Here is a 25,144-nt window from a genome sequence, read left to right on the forward strand (position 1 = left end):
AACTCAACACACAGCCATTAATGTCTAATGAAAAGATATAATAAAATATTTACAAAAAATGTGAGGGGTATACTCACTTTTGTGAAATACTGTGTGTGTGTGTATATATAATATATATATATATATACAGTACTGTGTAAAAATTTTAGACAGGTGTTAAAGGCTGCAAATTAAAAGAAAAGTATAGCGTTTTTAAAAAAAACAAACATCTATACTCAGGTGGATGCAGCATCTGTCCCCTGCAGCTTCAAAGACTAAGAACTGAATGATCAATCACTGCTGATCGCTCAGTTCTCCCCTTTGCTCTGAGCAGGGAGCAGTGACTATCAGTTGTTGGCTCTGTACTCTGTCCCTCCAGTGCTCACTGAAGTGCTGGGCTGTGGAAGGTGCGGGAGTGGCTGGCTCAGTCTCCCAGCGGCTTGCTAAGAGGCTGAGTCAGCTGCCAATCCAGGCATCTGGGTGAATCCCAATGCCTGGACTGGCTGAGTGACAGCAGCTAACAGCAGACTTTAGCACACTGTTGGCTGAAAATGGGTCATAAAAGTGCAAAACAAACTGCACTCAATAGGATAAGTAGAGTCAAAAAAGCTTTGGCCATACTTCTCCTTTTAAGAATGCTTTCAGAAATAGAAGTGTTCATAGTTTATTTTTGTCGATTAACAAAAAGAAAAGTAGATGAACGGAAGAGAAATCCAAATTAATATTTGGTGTGAACACCCTTTGCCTTCAAAACAGCATCAATTCTTCTAAGTACACTTGCACATAGCTTCCAACTGTCCCTGATTTGGAGGGACTGTCCCTGATTTGGAGCAATGTCCCTCTGTCCCTCATTCCTCCTCATTTGTCCCTCATTTTGGTCTGATCCATATAGATGTATATAAAATGCACTTTTTATCTATCAAAAAGTGTTTTCCAGCACTAAACCTTTCATCTGATTTCTAAATTGCTGCATTTGTAAATTCCAAAAGCCAATATAAAGGAATAGTAGTGGTAAAAAAGCACTTGTGGGTTTAACCAATCTTGGGTTTTTTGTACAATTCTTCTTTAAGGGGGCGTGGCAGGGGGTGTGCCTTATGCCTGCATACTTTAGCTGATAGGTGTCCCTCATTCCCATCTCAAAAAGTTGGGAGGTATGCTTGCACACCGTTTTTGAAGGAACTTGGCAGGTAGGTTGTTACAAAGACTTGGAGAACTAACCAAAGATCTCCTGTGGATGTAGGCTGCCTCACATCCTTCTGTCTCTTTATGTAATCCCAGACTAGGGAGGAGCCGAACACCCCCCGGTTTGGTTCGCACCAGAACCTGCGAACGGACCGAAAATTCGCACGAACGTTAGAACCCCATTGACATCTATGGGACTCGAACGTTCGAAAACAAAAGTGCTCATTTTAAAGGCTAATTTTCATGGTATTGTCCTAAAAAGGGTTTGGGGACCCGGGTCCTGCCCCAGGGGACATGTATCAATGCAAAAAAAACTTTTAAAAACGGCCGTTTTTTCGGGAGCAGTGATTTTAATGATGCTTAAAGTAATAAAAAAAAAAAAAGTGAAATATTTCTTTAAATATCATACCTGGGGGGTGTCTATAGTATGCCTGTAAAGTGGCGCGTGTTTCCCATGCTTAGAACAGTCCCTGCACAAAATGTAATTTTTAAAGGAAAAAAAGTCATTTAAAACTGCTTGCGGGTTTAATGTAATGTCGGGTCCTGGCAATATGGATGAAAATCAGTGAGACAAACGGCATGGGTACCCCCCAGTCCATTACCAGGCCCTTTGGGTCTTGTATGGATATTAAGGGGAACCCCACACCCAAATTAAAAAAAGGAAAGGTGTGGGGCCACCATGCCCTATATACTCTGAACAGCAGTATACAGGCGGTGCAAACAAGACAGGGACTGTAGGTTTGTTGTTAAGTAGAATCTGTTTGTAATTTTGAACGGGTACATTTTTAACGTGTTTAGCTCCAGCCAAAAAATCTTTTTTAAGGTTTTTGGAAAACATAGGGAAGGGTTATCACCCCTGTGACATTTGTTTTGCTGTCTGTGCTCCTCTTCAGAAGATTTCACCTCTCTTTTTGTCCCAATGACAAATGTTTTTTGAAAATTTGGGGTTTTTTGTGAAACAAGGATTGGTGATAAAGCATCAGTGGAAAGGAGAAATGTTTTTCCCATATTAACTCTTACAGGAGAGAATTTCCCTTCCTAGGGGTAGATTTCATCTCACTTCCTGTTGTCTCCTTCCGTTTGCAAGTAGGAGTCGTTTGTAAGTTGGATGTTTGAAAGTAGGGGCCTGCCCTATATACTAAGCAGAAATTTGGGCCTTAGGTGTTGTTGTGGCCACAACACTGTAAGCCCTCACAGGGCCCTGCTGTGAAATATTAGATCAAGAATTGTAATTACATGCCCCTGTTGAACAGGGGCAGAAAAATTGGGCCTTTGGTGATGGTGCTGGTGCCACAACACTGTAAGTCCTCACTCGCTCTTGGTGGGCGCAGAAACGGGCCCTGTTGTGAAATATTAGATCAAGAATTGTAATTACATGCCCCTGTTGAACAAGGGCAGAAAAATTGGGCCTTTGGTGGTGGTGGTGCTGGTGCCACAACACTGTAAGTCCTCACTCGCTCTTGGTGGGCACAGAAATGGGCCCTGCTGTGAAATATTAGATCAAGAATTGTAATTACATGCCCCTGTTGAACAGGGGCTGAAAAATTGGGCCTTAGGCACTGGTGCTGGTGCCACAACACTGCAACCCCTCACAGATACTCTAGTTGGAACGCAGGAATGAGCCTTGCTGCAAAGTATTGCATCAAAAATTGTAATTACATGCCCCTGTTAAACAGGGGCTGAAAAATTAGGCCTTAGGCACTGGTGCTGGTGCCACAACACCGCAACCCCTCACAGATACTCTAGTTGGAACGCAGGAACGAGCCCTGCTGCAAAGTATTGCATCAAAAATTGTAATTACACGCCCCTGTTAAACAGGGGCTGAAAAATTGGGCCTTAGGCACTGGTGACGGCGCCCAGAACCAAAAATGTTCTTACAAGCTATCAGCGTGATCATTGAGGAGGAAGAGGATAATTACTCAGGATAGTCACTCAGCATCAGCATAGGCAGTCTTTGAAGGGATCTGAGATTTAAAAAAAAATTATTCGGTTACATCAGCATCAGGTGCTTGGTAGCTGGTGGTGATCCAAGACTGATTCATTTTTATGAAGGTCAGTCGATCGACCGAGTGGGTGGACAGACGCACCCTGTGATTGGTTACAAAGCCTCCAGCAGCACTGAATGTGCGTTCCGAAAGAACGCTGGATGCAGGACAGGCCAGTAGCTCAATTGCATACTGTGCAAGCTCTGGCCAGTGATCCATCCTCAAGACCCAGTAACCCAGAGGATTTTCAGTGGGAAAGGTTTCCAAGTCAGATCTTGCCCCTAGGTATTCCTGCACCATGTAAAACAGACGCTGGCGATGGTTGCTGGAACCGATCATACCTTGGGGCTGTGGACTAAAAAATTGTCTGAACACATCGGTCAGACGGCCACCTTCTCCACCGCTCCTTCTTTGACTGACCGAAGCCTCAGCAACACATTGTCCAGAAACAGGAGTTTGTAACCTCCCAGTCTCTGGGAACGCGTTGCACAGACCTTTCTGCAAGGCCTCCCGAAGATGTTTCATCCTCTGCTCCCTCTGCGACGGCAAGATAAGTTCCGCAACCTTACCCTTGTAACGTGGATCAAGGAGGGTTGCCAGCCAGTATTGTTCCTTCTACTTGATACCACGAATACGAGGATCCTTACGCAGGCTTTGCAGGATCAGGGAGGCCATGCAGCGTAGGTTTTCTGAGGCATTCGGTCCGGAGTCCTCTGGGTCACTAAGGACGACATGGTCCGCAGCCACCTCCTCCCAGCCACGTACAAGTCCATGTGTTTCTTGAGACTGATCCCTTAAAGACTGCTGTTGATGCTGAGTGCCAGGCTCCACCTCCATACTGACACAATCCTCCTCCTCCTCCTCGTCCTCTTCCTGTGTGATCGGTGGGCACGCAGGAACACTGTCTGGATAAAGGGGGCCTTGAGAGCTAAGGAAGTCCTCCTCTTCCTGCCTCTGTTCTGCCTCAAGTGCCCTGTCCATTATTCCACGCAGCGTGTGCTCCAACAGGTGGACAAGGGGGACAGTGTCACTGATGCATGCACTGTCACTGCTCACCATCCTCGTGGCCTCCTCAAATGGTGACAGGACAGTGCTGCATCCCTGATCATGGCCCACTGGCGTGGGAAAAAAAAAACAAGTTCCCCTGACCCTGTCCTGGTGCCATAGTCGCACAGGTACTCATTGATGGCCCTCTGCTGCATGTGCAGCCGCTGCAGCATGGCCAACGTTGAGTTCCACCTGGTGGGCATGTCACAGATTAGGCGGTTCTTGGGCAGGTTAAACTCCTTTTGGAGGTCCGCCATCCGAGCACTGGCATTATATGACCGGCGGAAATGCACACAGACTTTCCTGGCCTGCCTCAGGACATCCTGTAAGCCCGGGTACCTGCCCAAGAACTGCTGCACCACCAAGTTAAGGACGTGAGCCAAACAGGGCACATGGGTCATTTGTCCCTGTCGGAGGGCAGAGAGGAGGTTGGTGCCATTGTCGCAAACCACCATTCCTGCCTTAAGTTGGCGTGGCGTCAACCACCTCTGAACCTGCCCCTGCAGAGCTGACAAAACCTCTGCCCCAGTGTGGCTCCTGTCCCCCTAAGCACACCAGCTCAATCACCGCATGGCATCTTTTGGCCTGCGTACATGCGTAGCCCCTTGAATGCCTACGGAGCACCGCTGGTTCCGAGGACAAAGCATAGGAAGAGGCCATGGAGGAAGAAGAGGAGGGGGTGGAGCAGAGAGGTGTGTCACAATCATTAGTAGTGGCATTTTGGAGGCGTGGTGGCGGAACAACCTCCAACACTACTGCACCTTGTCCTGCATCCTTACCAGCTGCCAGCAGAGTCACCCAATGCGCCGTGAAACTTAGGTAATGTCCCTGTCCATGCCTGCTGGACCATGAGTCAGCGGTAATATGCACCTTACTGCTGACCTCCCTGTCCAGCGAGGCATGGACATTGCCTTCCACATGCCGGTAGAGAGCCGGAATCGCCTTCCGTGAGAAAAAGTGGCGTTTGGGTACCTGCCACTGAGGAACCACACATTCCACAAACTAACGGAAGGGGGCAAAGTTGAAGTGCTAGCAATTTTGCCAAGCTAGCATTCAACCGCTGGGCATGTGGATGGCTGGGAGCGAACTTCTTTCGGCGGTGCAGCAGCTGGGGCAGGGAAATTTGCCTGGTACAATCTGACGTCGGTGTACCGAAAGCAGATTGCCCACAAGTACCTGGCTGGGACACACCTAATTCTACACCTTCATTCCTCTCAGTGCAGGTCTCAGAGAGGACTGAAGGTATAGTGGGGTTGGAGATCTCAGCTGATGAGGAGCAAGGAGAGGTCCTCTTTGTTCTTTGGTGTGGGTCTTTTAGATACGCTTGCCAACGAACTGCATGGCAGGTCAACATATGTCTGGTCAAGCATGTGGTGCCCAAGCGGGAGATGTTTTGGCCACGTGAGATACGCTTGAGACATATGTTGCAAATAGCAGCGGTGCGATCTGATGCACTCGTCTCAAAAAAGGCCCACACCAAAGAACTTTTTGATAAACGCGCAGAGACTGCAGCGCCCTGCACATGCGGAGCTTTGGGGTGTGATGCAGTCAGTGTGCTGCCCTTAGGCTGGCCCCTGGAGGGCATCCTGCCTCGTTGATGATGTGCCTCCTCCTCCTCCTCTCTCCTATCAGGCACCCACTTTGAGTCAGTGACCTCATCATCCCCTCCCTCCTCATCACTGGAGCAAACCTCCCCTGGCAAAACTGGGGAGCATGACTGCCAGATTGCTGTCCTTCTTGGGCACCCCCTCTGTCCGTGCTCACGTTACTGCCTTCATCTAGCTCAGTATCATCATCAGAGCCTTCCAAACGCTGGGCATCCTCCTGGAGCATGTACCCAACACTGGTCAAACAGTTCAAGGGACTCCTCAGGAGGACATGGTGGGGCTAGGGAAGGAGTCACTGATGACATTGAGCCGAGGGAAGAGGCCGCTGCTTTTCCAGACAAAGTATCCTGAGCATGGGTGAGAGAGGATGAGGAGGATGACGGCTTGGTCATCCACTCGACCAAGTCTTCCACATGTTGCGGCTCAACGCAGCCAGCTGCCGAAAAAAAGGCCAAGTGTGTCCCACGGCCATGTGCTGATGAGGATGCACCTTCTCCACGACCAGCACTGTTGCCTCTAGACACAGAGCCTGCTTGCCCTCTTTTATTGGCTTGTGACTGTCTGCCTCTCCTTGTTGGCCTTCCAGACATACTAATGGCCTGTAGCTGCACTAAGCTGGGATATATATATATATATATATATATATATATATATATATATGTGTATATATATATATATATATATATATATATGTGTACTGATATTGTAGCTAGCAAAATCAACTGCCTGCCTGTAGTATGAGAACACCACCAACCTTCTACAGGTAGCTTTAGCTGAACACTGTGCAGAGCTCGCAAAAAACTAACTTGTAGCTTATCCTGCGGTAGTGATAGGATCAGGAAAACACCACCAACCTTCTACAGGTAGCTTTAGGTGAACACTGTGCAGAGCTCGCACTACACTAACTTGTAGCTTATTTAGCTGCCTGCGGTAGTGATAGGATCAGGAAAACACCACCAACCTTCTACAGGTAGCTTTAGGTGAACACTGTGCAGAGCTCGCCAAAAAATAACTTGTAGCTTATTTAGCTGCCTGCGGTAGTGATAGGATCAGGAAAACACCACCCAACCTTCTACAGGTAGCTTTAGGTGAACACTGTGCAGAGCTCGCCAAAAAATAACTTGTAGCTTATTTAGCTGCCTGCGGTAGTGATAGGATCAGGAAAACACCACCCAACCTTCTACAGGTAGCTTTAGCTGAACACTGTGCAGAGCTCGCACTACACTAACTTGTAGCTTATTTAGCTGCCTGCGGTAGTAATAGGATCAGGAAAACACCACCAACCTTCTACAGGTAGTTTTAGGTGAACACTGTGCAGAGCTCACCAAAAAATAACTTGTAGCTTATTTAGCTGCCTGCGGTAGTAATAGGATCAGGAAAACACCACCCAACCTTCTACAGGTAGCTTTAGCTGAACACTGTGCGGAGCTCGCACTACACTAACTTGTAGCTTATTTAGCTTCCTGCGGTAGTGATAGGATCAGGAAAACACCAACCTTCTACAGGTAGCTTTAGGTGAACACTGTGCAGAGCTCGCACTACACTAACTTGTAGCTTATTTAGCTGCCTGCGGTAGTGATAGGATCAGGAAAACACCACCAACCTTCTACAGGTAGCTTTAGGTGAACACTGTGCAGAGCTCGCCAAAAAATAACTTGTAGCTTATTTAGCTGCCTGCGGTAGTGATAGGATCAGGAAAACACCACCAACCGTCTACAGGTAGCTTTAGCTGAACACTGTGCAGAGCTCGCAAAAAAATAACTTGTAGGTTTAGCTGAACACTGTGAGGAGGACGCACTACACTAACTTGTAGCTTTAGCTGAACACTGTGCAGAGGTCGCACTACACTAACTTGTAGTTTTCGCTGAACACTGTGAGGCGGACACACTACACCAACTTGTAGCTTTAGCTGAACACTGTGAGGAGGACGCACTACCCTAACTTGTAGCTTTAGCTGAACACTGTGCAGAGGTCACATTAAACTAACTTGTAGCTTTAGCTGAACACTGTGCAGAGGTCTCACTACACTAAGTTGTAGTTTTAGCTGAACACTGTGAGGAGGACGCACTAACTTGTAGCTTTAGCTGAACACTGTGCAGAGGTCACACTACACTAACTTGTAGTTTTAGCTGAACACTGTGAGGAGGACGCACTACACTAACTTGTAGCTTTAGCTGAATACTGTGCAGAGGTCGCACTATACTAACTTGTAGTTTTCGCTGAACACTGTGAGGAGGACACACTACACCAGCTTGTAGCTTTAGCTGAACACTGTGAGGAGGACACACTACCCTAACTTGTAGCTTTAGCTGAACACTGTGCAGAGGTCGCACCACACTAACTTGTAGTTTTAGCTGAACACTGTGAGGAGGACGCACTACACTAACTTGTAGCTTTAGCTGAACACTGTGCAGAGGTCGCACTACAATAACTTGTAGTTTTAGCTGAACACTAAGGAGGACGCACTACCCTAACTTGTAGCTTTAGCTGAACACTGTGAGGAGGACGCACTACCCTAACTGCCAATCATCAGCCAGCAATGCACTGCGATGCCGCAGTGAATTATGGGCCGTGACGCGCCACGCGAATTTGGCGCGAACGGCCCATATCGTTCGCAATCCGACAAACGATCGAACAGCCGATGTTCGAGTCGAACATGGGTTTGACTCGAACACGAAGCTCATCCCTATCCCAGACAGACTGGGTGGTGTTTGAGCAGGGCTCTGTGGGGGCCAAACCATCACTTTCAGGGCTCCTTGCTCTTTTTTACACTGAAGATAGTTCTTAATGACATTGGCTGTATGTTTGAGGTTATTGTCCTGCTGCAGAATACATTTGGGTCCAATCACATGCCTCCCTGATGGTTTGACATGATAAACAAGTATCTGCCTGTATTTCTCAGCATTTCCATCCATCCATCTGTATATTCTAGTCTACTAACTATACTTCTGTGTTTAGTTTCTGTTAAAAATGTGTTTGTTGCCTATTTCATGTATGCTGAATATCTCTTGTGTGTTATATATTTTTTTTAGCGTGATAAACATTTTCTTATCAACATGAGCTGCTGAATTTTACTCTGGTTTATGTATTTAGTCATCACAATGAAAACTCTTCTGCATTATATACAGGGGAGTGAAATGTCACTAACAGGGAATTTCCTTCATGTAGTTTCAATGTATATTTCAGAGAAAACTCTGAGATGTGGAGCTTGCTGAAAACAACGCCATTGCGTAACATATTCCTCCAGCATTGCAGCGTGGTTTGTATATCTCCGTACTCATTGAAGATTTCCTGTTAGCTGTAAATCAGCAGTACACATTTTGTTTTGTGAGCACTGTTTCGCCCTGATGAGAGAAAAAAAGTTTGGACAGAGATCTAAGTAAAGCAGGGACATTAAAGCAGCTTTAAACAAAATTTGTCATGAAGTAAACATAGAACTGCCATTGCTGATCTCTCCCTATGAAAATATTAGGGGATTTTTTCCTGACCTAATTGCTTAGGTCAGTGTCCCAGCTAGTAGTAAAGGCAGTGGGTTGGAATAACAGCCAGACTAGCATTTTGAAAAGGAGGTCAGATGTAGGCAAATTCAGTAGTAATAGCTACAAGGTAAGTAACTAGTACTGTAAGTAACAAGATTCATTTTTGTTATAGAGGGAGTGCTTAAAGTGGTTGTAAAAGCTGAAGGCATTATATGCATGCAGGTAAAAAACCTTCAGTGTTCATCTCCCCCATCAGCCCTTCCTAATGCTTACCCGAGCCCGATCCCGATCCAGTGATTTGCACGAGAACAGTGGCTCTCCTGGGTCTCTCCCTCCTCGTTGGCTGGGACACAGCAGTGGGAGCCAATGAACAGTCATAGCCAGTGAGGAGGGAGCGGGACTGAGCCACGCTCTGTGTGTTCTGGACACACAGGGGCAGCTCGGGAGCGAGCACACATAAGTGCCCCCAGAGCAAGCAGCTTGCTCTGGGGGCACTCAGCAGGAGGGAGGAGCCAGGAGCTCCGGTGGGGGACCCAAAAAGAGGAAGATCGGGGCTGCTCTGTGTAAAACTATTACACATTGTAGGTAAGTATAACATGTGTGTTATTTGTTATTTATTTTTAAGCAGAACCTTTATTATCACTTTAATGTTGGCTCTAGATCAAGCCCTTAAAGTGGTTGTAAACCTTCAACATGAAATATGAACAAAGCATATCCCTCTATAGTGTCTACTTGTCTTATTTAGGAGCACTAAGTGTTGTTTTGCCTGTTGCTTTGTTCCTGTGCTATCAGCATGAATCACTTTTGATACCAAGAGAAAAAAGTGACAGGGGAGGGACCTCCAGCAGATTGCCACCCTCAGCTCTGTTCCTGTGTGCTGTATGGAATGGGTGTGTCCCTTCCCTCCAATCAGATCTCGGAGCTCTCATCACTGAGCTCTGTAGAGTAAAAACTCTACAGCCCCCAACCCCCCCCCCCCCTTTTTTTTTTCTGACAGCTTAGACAAGCTTTAAACATTCAATACTTTGAACAAATGTAGAGAAGAGAAGACTTCAGATAAACATGTACAACTTATGTAGGATAATTTGTTTAATTTCTGTTTATCATCTGAGGTCATTCACTTCACCTGTATATGTAAGGGTTTGCAACCAGTTATTACTAACTTATTTGGTTAACTGTTGGGTGTCTTTCTTGACGCTTTTAATAACTTCTAGAACCTCATAGAAGCTAGGGATACTACCATCTCTAGCAATGTTGTATTTTGTACTGTCAAGGATACATTTTACATTTAAATTACCATTACAAGCTTTTAAGGTATATCCACAGCATTTAGGTCCAGTCAGTACTGTCTGTACCTTTACATCTCCTCCTCCTCAAACTACCATAAATCTACCTGTGCTATGCTATTACCAGTAAAAAATGTTCGCTTTAAAAGATCCCTATAACATAAATAGTCTTTATTCCTGCATTTTAGGAAATTCACCAGGTGGTCCCTAATATGAATAAGCCTGGAACTTCCCTAATCTTTTTTTCGATTCTTAAGCCTCATACACATGATCAGATTATCGGACAAATTTTCGTCCGTTTTTTGTTGCATGCTAGTCTCATGTCGAAAGTGAAGAGGTTACTCATCATACGAAAATTCTCGTACAACAGAATACAACTTCAGAAGTGACGTAATGTGTTAAATTGTTGTGTATTTATTCTTTCGTTTCCGAGCATGCGTAGTCTTGTGCCGCGTACACACGAACAGACTTTACGGCAGACTTTGTCCTGCGGACTTTTCGACGGACTTTACGACAAACTTTCCGAATGAACGGACTTGCCTGAACACGATAACCAAAGTCCGACGGAATCGTACGTGATGACGTACGACCGGACTAAAACAAGGAAGTTGATAGCCAGTAGCCAATAGCTGCCCTAGTGTCGTTTTTTGTCCGTTGTACTAGCATACAGACATGCAGACTTTTCGACCTGACTCGAGTCCGTCGGACAGATTTGAAACATGTTTCATTTCTAGGTTCGTCAAACTTTTGAGAAAAAAAAGTCAGCTGAAGCCCACACACGATCGAATTGTCCGACGGACCAAGTATGCCATAAAGTCCTGTCGTGTGTACGCGCCATTGATTTTTTTTGGACGAAAACTTTACTAATTAAACAAAAATCGTATGTTGTGTTCATGTACGAATACATTTCATAGTCTGCACATCTGCTTTTGTCGTTCGAAAAATCGGAATCGGCTTTCGAAAGCATCATACTAACAATCCGAAAATCAGCAGATCGTTCGCCGGACCAAATTTAAGTTGAATTTTTTTATCATGTGTACAGGCCTTTAGTCATTCTTGATTTTCTCTTTTATCTTACGATTACCCCCCATGCCCGTCTTTGTTGGGCTACACAAAACTTGGTTGTATGTTGTTCCACAACAGCTGCACATGTCATTTTTGACTTGCCCTCAATGTGTACAACTTCTGTGACTCAACTGTTCTCTTCTTTATCCAATATGTGCATGCTGTATTTGTCATATTGAGTTACTAATCCCTTTAATGTCTATGTATAGTTCCTTTGAATGTTCTGTACAACGTAAAACCTTTCTAAATATGGAATAAAAAAAAAAAGAAATCGAGTAATTTAACAATGATTTCTTATAACTTCGGTATGGTATTTGTATTGGATTAGGTGCCTCCCAGTGATGAAGCTGTGGTCACATTACTCTGTGAATGGGCTGTTAGCAGCAAGCGTTCTGGAAAACATCGGGCCATGGTGGTGGCCAAACTTCTGGAGAAAAGACAGCTGGAAATAGAGGCAGAGGTAAGTTTTTAAAAGTAGTCAGTGCTTTAGCCTTTTTTTTTTTTTTTTTTTTTACATTATCCTTCCAAAGGGGCCAGCATACATCGAATCTTTTGCCCCATAAACATTTACATTTTTAGGGTGGACATGCATGGCTTGATTTTTAAAAGTGATTCTCCCTGTCTGTTAACTCCTTATCCCTTTCATGACTAAGCCTATTTTTGACATTTGGTGTTTACAAGTTAAAATCCATACTTTTTGCTAGAAAATTACTTAGAGCCCCCAAACATTATATATATATTTTTTAGCAGAGAATCTAGAGGATAAAATGGCGATTGTTGCAATATTTTATGTCACACGGTATTTGTGCAGCGGTTTTTTAACCACTTGCTGCCTGCCCTATTACAAAATGACGGCGGCAAAGTGGTTTGATATTCCTGACCGGACGTCATATGACGTGATCAGGATATCGAGCCGCTGCGCGCCCCCAGGGGCGCACATCGCGGCGAACGTTGTTGCAGGGTGTCAGTCTGACACCCTACAAACCGATCTAGGTAAAGAGTCTCTGATGGAGACTCTTTACCATGTGATCAGCCGTGTCCAATCACGGCTGATCACGATGTAAATAGGAAGAGCCGGTGATCGGCTTTTCCTCACTTGCGTCTAACAGCACAGCCCCCCCTCGGATCCTACCCAGGACCACCAGGGAAGCCACCAGGATGGCCACCACACTGGACCACCAGGTATGCCCCCTAGACCCCCAGGGAAATACCAATATGTGCCCAGGCAGCTGCCAATCTGTGCCCAGGCAGCTGCCAATCAGTGCCCACTCCAATGCCTACCACTGCCAGTGCCACCAGGGATGCCTATCAGTGCTGCGTATCAGTGCCCAGCAGTGCCGCCTATCGGTGCCCAGCAGTGCCGCCTTTCAGTGCCCATCAGTGTCACCTATCAGTGCCCATCAGTGCCACCCATAAGTGCCCATCAGTGCCGCCTATCAATGCCCATCAGTGCTGCATATTAGTGCCACCCATCATTGCCGCCTACCAGTGCCCATCAGTGCCGCATATCAGTGCCCATCGTCAGTGCCCGTCAGTGCCCGCTCATTGGTGCCACTGTATCAGTGCCTGTCAGTGCCGCCTTATCAGTGCCCATCAGTGAAAGAGAAAACTTACTTATTTACAAATTTTTTTAACAGAAACAAAAGCAAAACTTTTATTTTTTTTTAAATTTTCGGTCTTTTTTTATTTGTTTAGCAAAAAATAAAAAACGCAGAGGTGATCAAATACCACCAAAAGAAAGCTCTATTTGTTGGAACAAAATGATAAAAATTTAGTTTGGGTACAGTGTAGCATGACTGCGCAATTGTCATTCAAACTACGACAGCGCTGAAAGCTGAAAATTGGTCTGGGCAGGAGGGTGTCTAAGTGCCCTGTATTGAAGTGGTTAAACACAACTTTTTGGTAAAAGGGACACTTTCATGAATTTATAAAAAAGAAACAGTAAAGTTAGCCCATTTTTTTGGTATAATGTGAAAGATGATGTTACTCCGAGTAAATAGATACCAAACATGTCACGCTTTATAATTGCACGCACTCGTGGAATGGCGACAAACTACGGTACCTAAAAATCTCCATAGGCGACACTTTAAAATTTTTTTACGGTTACCAGGTTAGAGTTACAGAAGAGGTCTAGTGCTAGAATTTTTGCTCTCGCTCTGACGATCGTGGCGATACCTCACATGTGTGATTTTAACACCGTTTACATATGCGGGCGCGACTTCCGTTTGCGTTTCCTTTGCTGCGCGAGCTCACGGGGACGGGGGCGCTTTAAAAAATGTTTTTTCTTATTTATTTTATTTATTTTTATATAAATTGTGTTTCCAAAAAAAAATGATCACTTTTATTGCTGTCACAAGGAATGTAAACATCCCTTGTGACAGTAATAGGTGGTGACAGGTACTATTTATGGAGGGATTGGGGGTCTAAAAGACCCCGATCCCTCCTTTGGACTTCAAAATTTTCAGATCGCTGTTTTTGGTGATTCTGAATACTGTATATTTTTTTTAAAACCGGTGCCATTGGCAGCCAAGTAAACGGGAAGTGACATCATGACGTCGTTCCGTGTTTACAATCAGGAGACTGGAATGAAGCCGTTTCCGGGTTCGTGCCAGTCTGTCCCCAGCTGCTGGAGGTGGCGGATTGAAGATCGGGTCTCTCGGTGGGACGGGAGGCTCGTTGAGAGTGGCGGGAGGCGGCGGGAGGGGGGGACGTCCCTCCCGCTTCTCTGGTATAACAGCTGAGTGGCTTTTAGCCGCATCGATTGTTATCCCTAGAAAGCCGATCGCCGGCTCTAAAAAACGGTACCAGGATGATGCCTGCAGCTGCGGGCATCATCCCGGTATAACCCCCTGAAAGCCGAGGCCACACATCTGCGTACGCTCGGCGGGAAGGGGTTATTTTGTGATAATGAACACTTTTAGACAGGGAGATTTTCTGTTGGGAAATCTCCACATGAACATGGCATTATCCTTCTGTTTAAGAAAAAAGAGGGAGGTTAAAGTGGAACCAAACTCTCTCAAGCAAGATGAACTATTTCTAATCATTTTGCTACTGGCATTAGTAAATAGATAAGAAGGTAAATTATACATACGTGTTTTCATTTTTTTTCTACATTTCTTCAGTTGCTTCCTGGTTTCTGGCTTAGTCATACATCGCAGGAGTCTTCATGGGCATTTTGTTTTCATCCAGAGAAAAGGAGGTGGGGCTTTCTCAGCTAGGCACACCCTCCTGCCTGCATGCCTGAGCTAAGGGCAGATGGATTCTAGGAAGTTATATCTGTATCATCTGCCCCTACTCAAGATGGTAGCATCTAGAAATGCTGGGGGGCGTTGTTCAAAATGATTTCTCACCAAAATAAACAATGGAGACATGGATGGATGGGTGAGTTTGCTTTGAATATCAAAAATGAATTGGAAAGCGTTGTCAGTTTGTGGCGCATAATGTGTACAAAGTTCATGTTAGTCAGGAAAAAAAGATATCTGCCTATCTATGGCCAGCTTTATTCTAGATGTTCCCTTCAATAATAAATCTACAACTTTACTGCATACACATAATCAGATTCTATATCAAGAAGTATGTTGACATATAGATTCATTTACCTGCCTGCTCCAAGGAATATATTGCTTTTTCCTTTTCCAAAAAGAGCTACACCCAACAATTAGAATGTTCACACAATAATTGGGTGAATGTTCACTTCCATTATCCAAATACGTGAAAAGAAAATCCCTGTTTATTTTATCTGCAGATGATTGGATACTTGAAGTGAATCATCACACAATGTATTTATTTTTATTAATGTATTTCTACAAACTACCTCGTATTGAAAACTTCAATATCTTTCCCTATGATCCCTGCAAAGTCACGTACCTCTATCTCTGATATTCTACAAGCTTGCATACTTCTAACATTGATCCTCAGAAAAACCCTATATTTCTGCTTCAGGTCCTCTTCAAACTCCCATACCCCTACATCTAATCCTCTGTAAGCTGCGCTGCTTCTACATCTGATCCTCAGTAAACTCCACTACCTCTACCTCTGATTCTTTGCAAGCTCCCATACTACTAAACCTGATCCTATGCAATCTACCATATCTCTACCTCTTATTCACTGCAGACTACCATGCTTCTTCCTCTGATCCTTTGCAAAGTCCCTTACCCCAATGAAAGTTACCATACTTCTGCCCCTGCTCCTCTGCATATGTCTATGCTTCTACTTCTCATTTTCAATCTCCCATACCTCAGACCCTTTGAAAACACCCAAATCTCTTCCTCTGATCCTCTGCAAACTCCAATACCTTTACCTATGCTATTCTGCAAATCCAAATCTTTACTTGTGTTCTTCTTCTATAAAATTCCCATAGCTCTGTCTGTGCTCATCTGTAAACCATCACATCTCGGTTTCCTTTTCTTCACAAACTACTTTACCTCAGTTTCTGCTTTTCTGCAAATTCCCATACCTATAACTGTGCTCTTCTGCATACTTCAAATTCCTCTTCCTCTGCAAACTTCAAAAACTTTTCTCCTTGTCAAACTCACAAATAGGCATGAGCAGAATGTACCTGGGTTCGGTTAAAGACAGGTTCACCCAACACCTATGTAAAAATCAAGAACAAAAGGGCAAAGGGTGCCCCAAAAAATCCACACCAGCTTCTTAGCTGACTGTACAGCCTGGCTAGCCAGGAAAGCAGAAGAATGAGTGTGCAGCTACCCCATAAGTAATACTAAACACACACTGTTTAATATACATTGTTCCTTCTATTTCTGTATATGGATGATGACACTGTAATTATTAAAAAAAAAAAAATCAAAGTATTTTTTTCCTAATCAATGTACAGCTGTCACGTGACTCAGATCTTTCCCAGTCTCTCTGCAGGGAAACATAAGCAAGTGGAGCTTCTAGTCCTCTGCTATTGGTCACAGGTTAAAAAAAAAAGAAAAAGCCTTTGGGAGTTTAGTACTTAATATCAGTAAACTGTTTTAAATGGTACTGCAAATATATATTTGAAATCAAACCTTTATTATTTTGTGGAAATAACATGGTGTGGGTAGATTTCTGCCTGTCATAAGCTGTGTCATGACCCTTCTAGCCTGTATCTTAGAATAACAGGGAGGTGAAGCCTCCATTAAATGACATGTAAAATCCCACCCCATTGTGTTTAGCTGGTTAGTGTGCATGGAGGGGGAGGGAGGGAGTGGGCTGTCATTGACCACTTTGTATACGCCCACATGTGTGACTCTGTAGTCACATCTGCTGCTCAGATGTGAAAGGGAGGAAATGCTCAGCAAAGGAACTCCCAAGGTGAATTGGGGACAAGAACAGAAGGGGGAGATAGAGAGCAGCAGGATCAACCAGTTTTTTTTGCAGAATACAGAAAACAAATCTCATAGTGACTAAGCGAGTATAAACAGCATGTAATGCAGCCTTAACTGAAAAAAGGCCTCTTCTGCACAACCTGATCTGCAGGCAGGGGACTTATTTGAATCTGGAAGCCCCCTTTACCAATATGGGGGCAACTTCCCCCAGATGCCACCCCCCACGTGAACAAGTAAAGGGCACATAATACCCTTGCTCATTCACAAAAAAACACAGTGAATAAAAACACACACTTTTTTTTTGTTTTTTACCAGACCTTCATTAACCACTTCAATACAGGGCATTTTCACCCCCTTCCTGCGCAGGCTAATTTTCAGCTTTCAGCGCTGTAACATTTTGAACGACAATTGCGCGGTCGTGCGATGTTGTACCCAAATTAAATTTTGATCATTTTTTTACCCACAAATAGAGCTTTCTTTTGGTTGTATTTGATCACATCTGTGGTTTTTATTTTTTGCGCTATAAACAAAAAAAGGCCGACAATTTTGAAAAAAACACAATATTTTTTTACTTTTTGCTATATAAATATCCCAATTTAAAAAAATAAATAAAAATGTTTAGGCCGATATGTATTCTTTCTACATATTTTTGGTAAAAAAAAATCTCAATAAGCATTTATTGATTGGATTGCGCAGACGTTATAGCACCTACAAAATAGGTTATTGATTTATGGCATTTTTATTATTACAATTTTTTTTACTAGTAATGGCAGCGATCTGCGATTTTTATCGGGAGTGCGACATTGTGGTGGACACATCGGACACTTTTGACGCTATTTTGGGACCATTGACAATTATACAGCGATCGGTGCTATAAATATGCACTGATTACTGTGTAAATGTCACTGGCAGGGAAGGGGTTAACACTAGGGGGCAATCAAGGGGTTAAACACGTTACCTAGGGAGTGGTTCTAACTGTTGGGGGATTGGACTTACTAGGGAAGGAGACTGATCGGTGTTCCTATATACTAGGAACACATGATCTGTCTCTTCTCCCCTGACAGGATGTCGATCTGTGTGTTTACACACACAGATCGCGGGTGCCCGGCGGACATCGTGGCCGCCGGGCACGCACATCGGCTCCCTAGGGACGCGGCGGGCATGCACCCCCTACAACGCCAGAAAGCTGAGGATGTCATATGACGCCCGCCCGGAGGGACAGAGTGTTCCTGCGGCTGTCCTATTACAATGGCTGGGAAGGGAAGTGGTTAAAAAAAAATTTTAAATCTCACAACGTACATCCAGTGGTAATCACATCATCCAGTGATGCAGATCCATGTTCGACCCACTGAAAGAAGGACCCACTGACACAATCCTCTCCTTACAACTGCTGACTTGCACATGACAGCTTCAGCAGTTGACAGCTAAATGTAAACCAAGAAATGGGATCCCTTGGGAGACACCATTGACCAAACATGAACGTAATCATATTGGTCAATAACGTCACTGTAATTCCAAACTAACAAAGTTTGGTCTGACCCTGTGTTCAGACCAAATCAGGACCTTTTTCCCATTCTCCAATTTCTGCTTCTACTTTTCTGCAAATTTTCATACCCCTGCTTCTACTCAAATTCTCATGCTTCTACCTCTGCAAACTCCTATACATGTACCTCTGCTTTTCTAAAAATCCCCTCACCTTAAACTTTGTTCATAAAACTCAGACTGCCACAACTCTTTCTTTGCTCCTCCTACAGCAAGAGTATGGGAGTTTGCAAAGAAGTGAATTTATAGTGTGCCTGTATTGTATGTGTATATGTGTGTATCAATCAGCCATAACTTTATGACCACCCACCGTAAGCCATGGAGGCATGGACTCCACTAGACCTCTGAAGGTACGATGTGGTATCTGATACCAAGCCATCAGTAGCAGATCCTTTAAGTTGCGAGGTGGGGCCACCATAGATTAGATATGGTTTTTTAGCACATCCCACAGGTTAATCATGTAGATTGAGATCTGGAGGATTTTGAGTCAACACCTCAAACTCATTGTGTTCTTCAAACCATTCTTAAATTCATCAGACCCTGTCACGATATTGCCCTCATGTAATGACTGAATTTCAAACGATAAATCATTCAGTGGAATTAAATGAATCGGTTTCTTGTTCGTTCTTTTTTACTGGGTCACAAATGCGCAGTACGTACAGCGAGAAACACATTTATTGTCCGTTCGGCAAAAGTTTTTTTTTGGCTTAAAAACATCACAACAGATTTTCGATTTGTGCCTATTAACTGGATGAAAAATCAACAAACTGTCTAAATTACAGATTTTCAAACGATTTTTCATCTAGTGTATGGGCACCATATGAATTCTAATTTGTAATCCTGTGAGCCTCCAGGTAATTGACCAAATCTGGTCTCCAAAATAGTATATCTTTGCAAATGATCAGCTGCTAACGTTACGCATGTCTCATAACCATGCAAAATAGTTAAACCAAATTGTACACACGCTGCGCTTATCAAAATAAAAAATAAAAAAATTTCCACTAAATATTAATAAAGTGATATTGTGCTTAACATATAAAAAATCTATTAACAACTATTAATACTATACTATACGTTAATGTGCAATAAATTTCAATGAATGAATAAATAGGTAAAAGTGCTCCAATAAGCCTGTGTATTGCAAATATTCCACATAGCTTGTGCAATTTTCAAACATTAATAAATAATTCAACACAAACATCCATGCGATTTAGTGTTGCATCCAAGCATATCAGTACTGCATCTATGCAATATGGTGTTAGTGCAAGGTTCGAACAATAAAAAGTTAAAAAAATACAAAAAACGCATCCATGCGATTTGGTGCTACATCCATGTGATTCTATTCAATTCAGTGCTGTGTTGCTGTGCAATGATTAAATTAACAGTCCGATTTAGTGTTGCATCCATGCATTTCAGTGCTGCATCTATGCAATATGGTGTTAGTGCAATGTTCAAACAATAAAAAGTTAAAAATACAAAAAAACGCATCCATGCGATTTGGTGTTGCATCCATGTGATTCTATGCAATTCAGTGCTGTGTTGCTGTGCAATGATCAAATTAACAGTCCACAGATCTTCCACAATCCATTCATGTGTTCAGGGGCGTTGCTAGGTGTCAAAAAGACCAGGGGCTTCAGCCCGAAGGCCGATGGTGGCACCATGGGGGGATCCGGGGTTGTCATGTCGCGGGTGTTTTTGGCTGGGTGGTGGGGTTGTGTGGTGGGGGGTAAGCTAACTTGCTGGTTGCTGCCTGGCTTACCAGTGCTGCCCATCAATGATGGGCACTAAACTCACCTAACTGACACACTGACCATTACACTGACCTCACCTACCCGACATACATACACTGACCTCACCTTACCTACCTACCTGACATACATACACTACACTGACCTGGCTAACTGACATACACTGACCTCACCTACGACGAGTATTATAAAAACCTATGTTTAAGTCAGTAGTAATCTTATGCAGGGAGCAAAATAGAATATATGCTTGGGCATTGCGCACACACATCCCCTTTGTTCAATGCACACACCAAAACACATTGGCAGAAGAGTAAATTCAGGCTATCAACTTGTCTCAGGTAAAAAAAAAAAAAGCATACAAAATGTCTTAATAAGTTGTATTTTTATTATACTTAAAACAAAGTTATCAACATCCAATACAAACAGATGCAGGTTACACACATCAATTCACTACTTAAAAGTGCAAGGTACTCACTGATGTGAAATACACATCTGTTTAAATATAAAATTCAAAAACTACCCATAAAATGCAGCTTACACACATCAATTCGCTACTAGAAGGGATACTACAAGTAATCGACAACAAAACTAGCTCAATCAGTTTGTGTATAGACCATACACCTTTAGTTTTGCCATTTAGGCGTTTAATCACTTTTGTTTCTGTCCATGGAATGGATGCAGGTGAGGCAGCCCTAGTTAAACCTCGTCCCCAGGATGTGACTGACAACTCACACAGCCATGAAAAAAGGGTTTAATTTTCCCATAAGAATTTGCACACTGTAGAGGTTTTTAATCTCCTCTGAGTCCTCTGTAAATTGAACCTTAAGCACATGACATACAGGAGGTGGCTCCTACAGGCAAATTACAGTGCATGAATCAGATGAGAAATTGTAAACACAAAACAGAGTGCAAAATCTGGTGGTGCAGCTGTGCACGGTAGCCAATCAGCTTCCAACTTCAGCTTGTTCAGTTCAGCTTTCACAATACCACCTGGAAGCTGATTGGTTACTATGCACAGATGCACCACATTTTGCACTCTAGTTTTAGAAAATCAACCCCAATGTACAGTAAAGGAATTCTAAACATTGGATGTCTCTTGACAGCAAAATTTTAGGGAGGCAGTGTGAGTGACTGACACAAGGCATGACTAGGCTCAGTCAGGCCGAAAGACAAAAAAAATAAAAAAATCTGTTATTTAACTGCTAAATGGCAGAGAATTGAGCCGTGAGATAGCATGTAGGAATGCAGGGGCATGATTCATACACCAAAAGTGCTTCATTAAGCTAAAGTTATTTTGGTGCCTATAGTATATTTTTAAATATTGTAGAACTATCCCACTTTTAGGCCTGATTCACACCTATGCATTTTTAGTGCTTTTTGCATATTTGCACTACAGAGTGTGCTTCATTGGAAACAATGTTAAATAGACTGTAGTGCAAATCTGCAAAATGCAAAAAAACAATAAAAATGCATAGGTGTGAACAAGGCCCAAGGGTCATAGAGGTAGACTGGAAGGAGAAAATACCCTAAACATGGCATGGACATGGCCATGTTTAGGTTATTCTCTCATTCCAGTCAACCTCAATGAACCCATGCCGCATGGGTGTCATAGGCAATATTTAAGACACGTGACGTGTTATACAAGACTCATTTAACACATAGAGGGTTTATTCAATAAATGCCAAACTATAGCAAAGAGCAAAATGCAGGTAAAAATAGCTAATATGGAGAAATTATCAAACTCGCCTTGTAGCCATAGCTTGCCAATTTTAGCTTGATCTTTGCCTTTTTGGTTCTGGTTCACTAGAATTTTGAGTTTAGTGAAAAAAACAACCAAAAAAGTACAAGGTACTGACTGATGTGAAATAAACATCAGTTTAAAATCTTGAAGTCCAAAACTATCCATAAAAGGCAGTTTACACACGTCCATTCACTACTAAAAGGGATACTATAGGTAAGAGGCAACAAAATTAGCTTAATCCATTTGTGTATAGACCACCCCACCCATACACCTTTAGTTTCTCTGCCATTTAGGCATTGAAACACTTTTGTTTCTGTCCTTTGAATGGATGCAGGCAGCCCTAGTTACACCTCCCCTGAATGTGACTGACACAGCCATGAAAAAAAAAGGGTTTAATTTTCCCATCAGAATTTGCTCACTGTAGAGGTTTTTAATCTCCTCTGTAAATTTAACCTTAAGCACATACGATACGGGAGGTGTCCCCTAAAGGCAAATTACAGTGCAGGAGATAACTTTTAAACACCAAACAGTAGAGTGCAAAATCTGGTGCAGCTGTGCACGGTAGCCAATCAGCTTCTAACTTCAGCTTGTTCAGTTCAGCTTTCACAATACCACCTGGAAGCTGATTGGTTACTATGCACAGATGCACCACATTTTGCACTCTAGTTTTAGAAAATCAACCCCAATGTACAGTAAAGGAAGTCTAAACATTAGATGTCTCTTGACAGCAACATTTTAAGGAAGCTGTGTTAGTCACACAAGGCAGGGTTATGACTAGGCTGAAAAACAAAAAAATAAAAAAATATTCAGTGATTTAACAGCTAAATGGCAGAGAATTGAGCAGTGAGACAGATTGCAGGGGCAGGATTAATAATACACAAAAAATGGTTCATTAAGCTAAAGTTATTTTGGTGCCTATAGACTATAGTATAGATAGAACTATCCCACTTTTAGGGTCAGACTCATAGATGTATACTGGAAGGAGAGAATACCCTAAACATGGCATGGGTTTCTTTGTCGATATTTAGGACACTTGTTATAACACTTATTTAACACATAACAGTGGTTTATTCAATAAACTCCAAACGATAGCAAAGATCAAAATGCTAAATGGAGGTAAAAATAACCAATATGGAGAAATTCTCCAAAATCGACTGTAGTACTAGTAGTATCCATAGCTTGATCTTTGCCATTTGTATTTTGATTCACTACAATTTGGAGTTTCTTGAAAAACAAACCAAAAAAAAAGTGCAAGTTGCTTCATGAGTTGAAAATACACCAGTTTAAAACTTTAAATAAAAGTGCAAACAATTTGTTGTAGTAAAACTACAAATATTACAACTCGTTAACCATATAGTAAACAATCTGTACTGTAAAGTGCCATCATTTTTAAACTGTAGTATAGTATTACAATATTCCATTTTCGGTAACTAATTTTTGATGTCTGAGTAAAACAGAGAAGAGATTGTCTACACAAGTGATACGCCAGAGAATCTTTTGAAGATTTTCTATTACTGGATCTGCACTTAGAACATTTCCTGGGATTTTGTGAACTGAAAGATTTGACAGCACTTGTGACTGGTTGAACATTGCTTGCACAGATACAAAGTTGCTGCCTTCTTTTATCCCTTCCTTGCTTTGTCTGCTACTATGGCATACATTCGATTAAATTCACTAACAATTGTACTTGTTCAGACATTGTCTTACTGTAGGAAATAATTTTGCAATAAAGGGGTACATATAGCATCTCACAAGAGTACACCCCTCACATTTTTGTAAATCTTTTATTCTATCTTTACATCTGACAACACTGAAGAAATGTCAGTTTGCTACAATTTGTGAGTGTACAGATTGTATAACAGTGTAAATTTGTCCCCTCAAAATAACGCACACAGCCATTAAGGTCTAAACTGCTGGCAAGAGTATACCCCCCAAAATGGGGGGTAAATTGGGCCAAATTTGCCATTTTCCGTCCCAGTTTCATGTGATTCGTTAGTCGCTAGTGTTACAACAAGGTCTCAGGTGTGAAACTTGGTGTTATCGCTCTGATACTGGAAGATCTAAATACATGCCACGGTGGCACCTCATGGGAAAGAACTGAGGCTCTCTATATAAAGATGGCCTTGGCTCCAAGATTGCGAATAACCTGAAACTGAGCCGAAGCATGGTGGCCAAGAACATACAGCGGTTTAGCAGGACAGGTTAAACTCAGATCAGGCCTCGCCAATGGTCGACCAAAGAAGTTGAGTCAGAGAGTGCACGTTTTCAGCGCCATATCCAAGGGTTGTCTTTGGGAAATAGACTTAGGAGTTTAAAGGTGATGGACTGGCCAAGCATATCTCCATACCTAAACCAGATTGAGCATCGTTGGGGCATCCTCAAACTGCAAGTGGAGGAGCGGAAGGTATCAAACATTCAACAGCTCCGCTCCGTGATGTCGTCATGGAGGAGTGGAAGAGCCAGAGGACTCCAGTAGCAACCTTGAAGCTCCAGTGAACTCCCATGCACAAGAGGGTTAAAGCAGTGCGAGAAATTGGTGACCACACAAAATATTAAGACTTTGGAGTGGACCCAATGTTGACATTTGCACTTAGGGGTAAACTCTTTTTTGTTGCCAGCGGTTTAGACATTAATGGCTGTGTGTTGAGTTATTTTGAGGGGACAGCAAATTTACACTGTTATACAAGCCGTACACTCACTACTTTTACTTTCAATTGTAGCAAAGTGTAATTTCTTCAGTGTTGTCACATGAAAAGCTATATTTACAAAAATGTGAGGTGTATGGGTACTTATTTTGTGAGATACTGTACATAGCATCCCAAACAGCCAACCACCATTAACTGTTATTCTTTAGCTACCCTACCCCTACTATAGGTATAGTTTAGAATATTAGTTTCAGCCAGGAGCAAATTCAATTTACTGAGGCAGCTGAAGTGCTTGTAATGGTTAATCTCTTGATAGAACCAAGGTATGCCTTCGTGATCGTTTGTTACCAAAATGATCAATTACACATTCATCAGACACCGATTCCAAAACGCCCTTTTCAATGGAAAGAACTGCAAGATGATGAAGCCTTGCTTGCCCCATTGTACCTCTGAGCCATGTATGAAGACGCCTCAAAGCACTAAATGATTTTTCGCAAGAGCAGCTGCTCACAGGAATTGTTAGGAC

General features: G+C 43.0%; 1 protein-coding gene across 5 annotated transcripts in view; it reads left to right on the forward strand.

Annotated features, from left to right (window-relative positions):
- MED12L (mediator complex subunit 12L) overlaps nucleotides 1-25,144 on the forward strand; it is a 777,103-nt gene that overhangs the window by 138,902 nt on the left and 613,057 nt on the right. For all 5 annotated transcript variants that reach the window (XR_012243786.1, XM_073625995.1, XM_073625994.1 and 2 more), the window contains exon 12: nucleotides 11,959-12,090. Coding sequence is in view for 4 of the 5 variants with exons in the window: in XM_073625995.1 (XP_073482096.1) it covers nucleotides 11,959-12,090 (132 nt within the window). In the remaining variant the exon portion in view is untranslated. The remainder of the gene's footprint in view (nucleotides 1-11,958; nucleotides 12,091-25,144) is intronic.

This window comes from Aquarana catesbeiana, linkage group LG04 (assembly GCF_042186555.1).
Source record: "Aquarana catesbeiana isolate 2022-GZ linkage group LG04, ASM4218655v1, whole genome shotgun sequence".
NCBI lineage: Eukaryota > Metazoa > Chordata > Amphibia > Anura > Ranidae > Aquarana > Aquarana catesbeiana.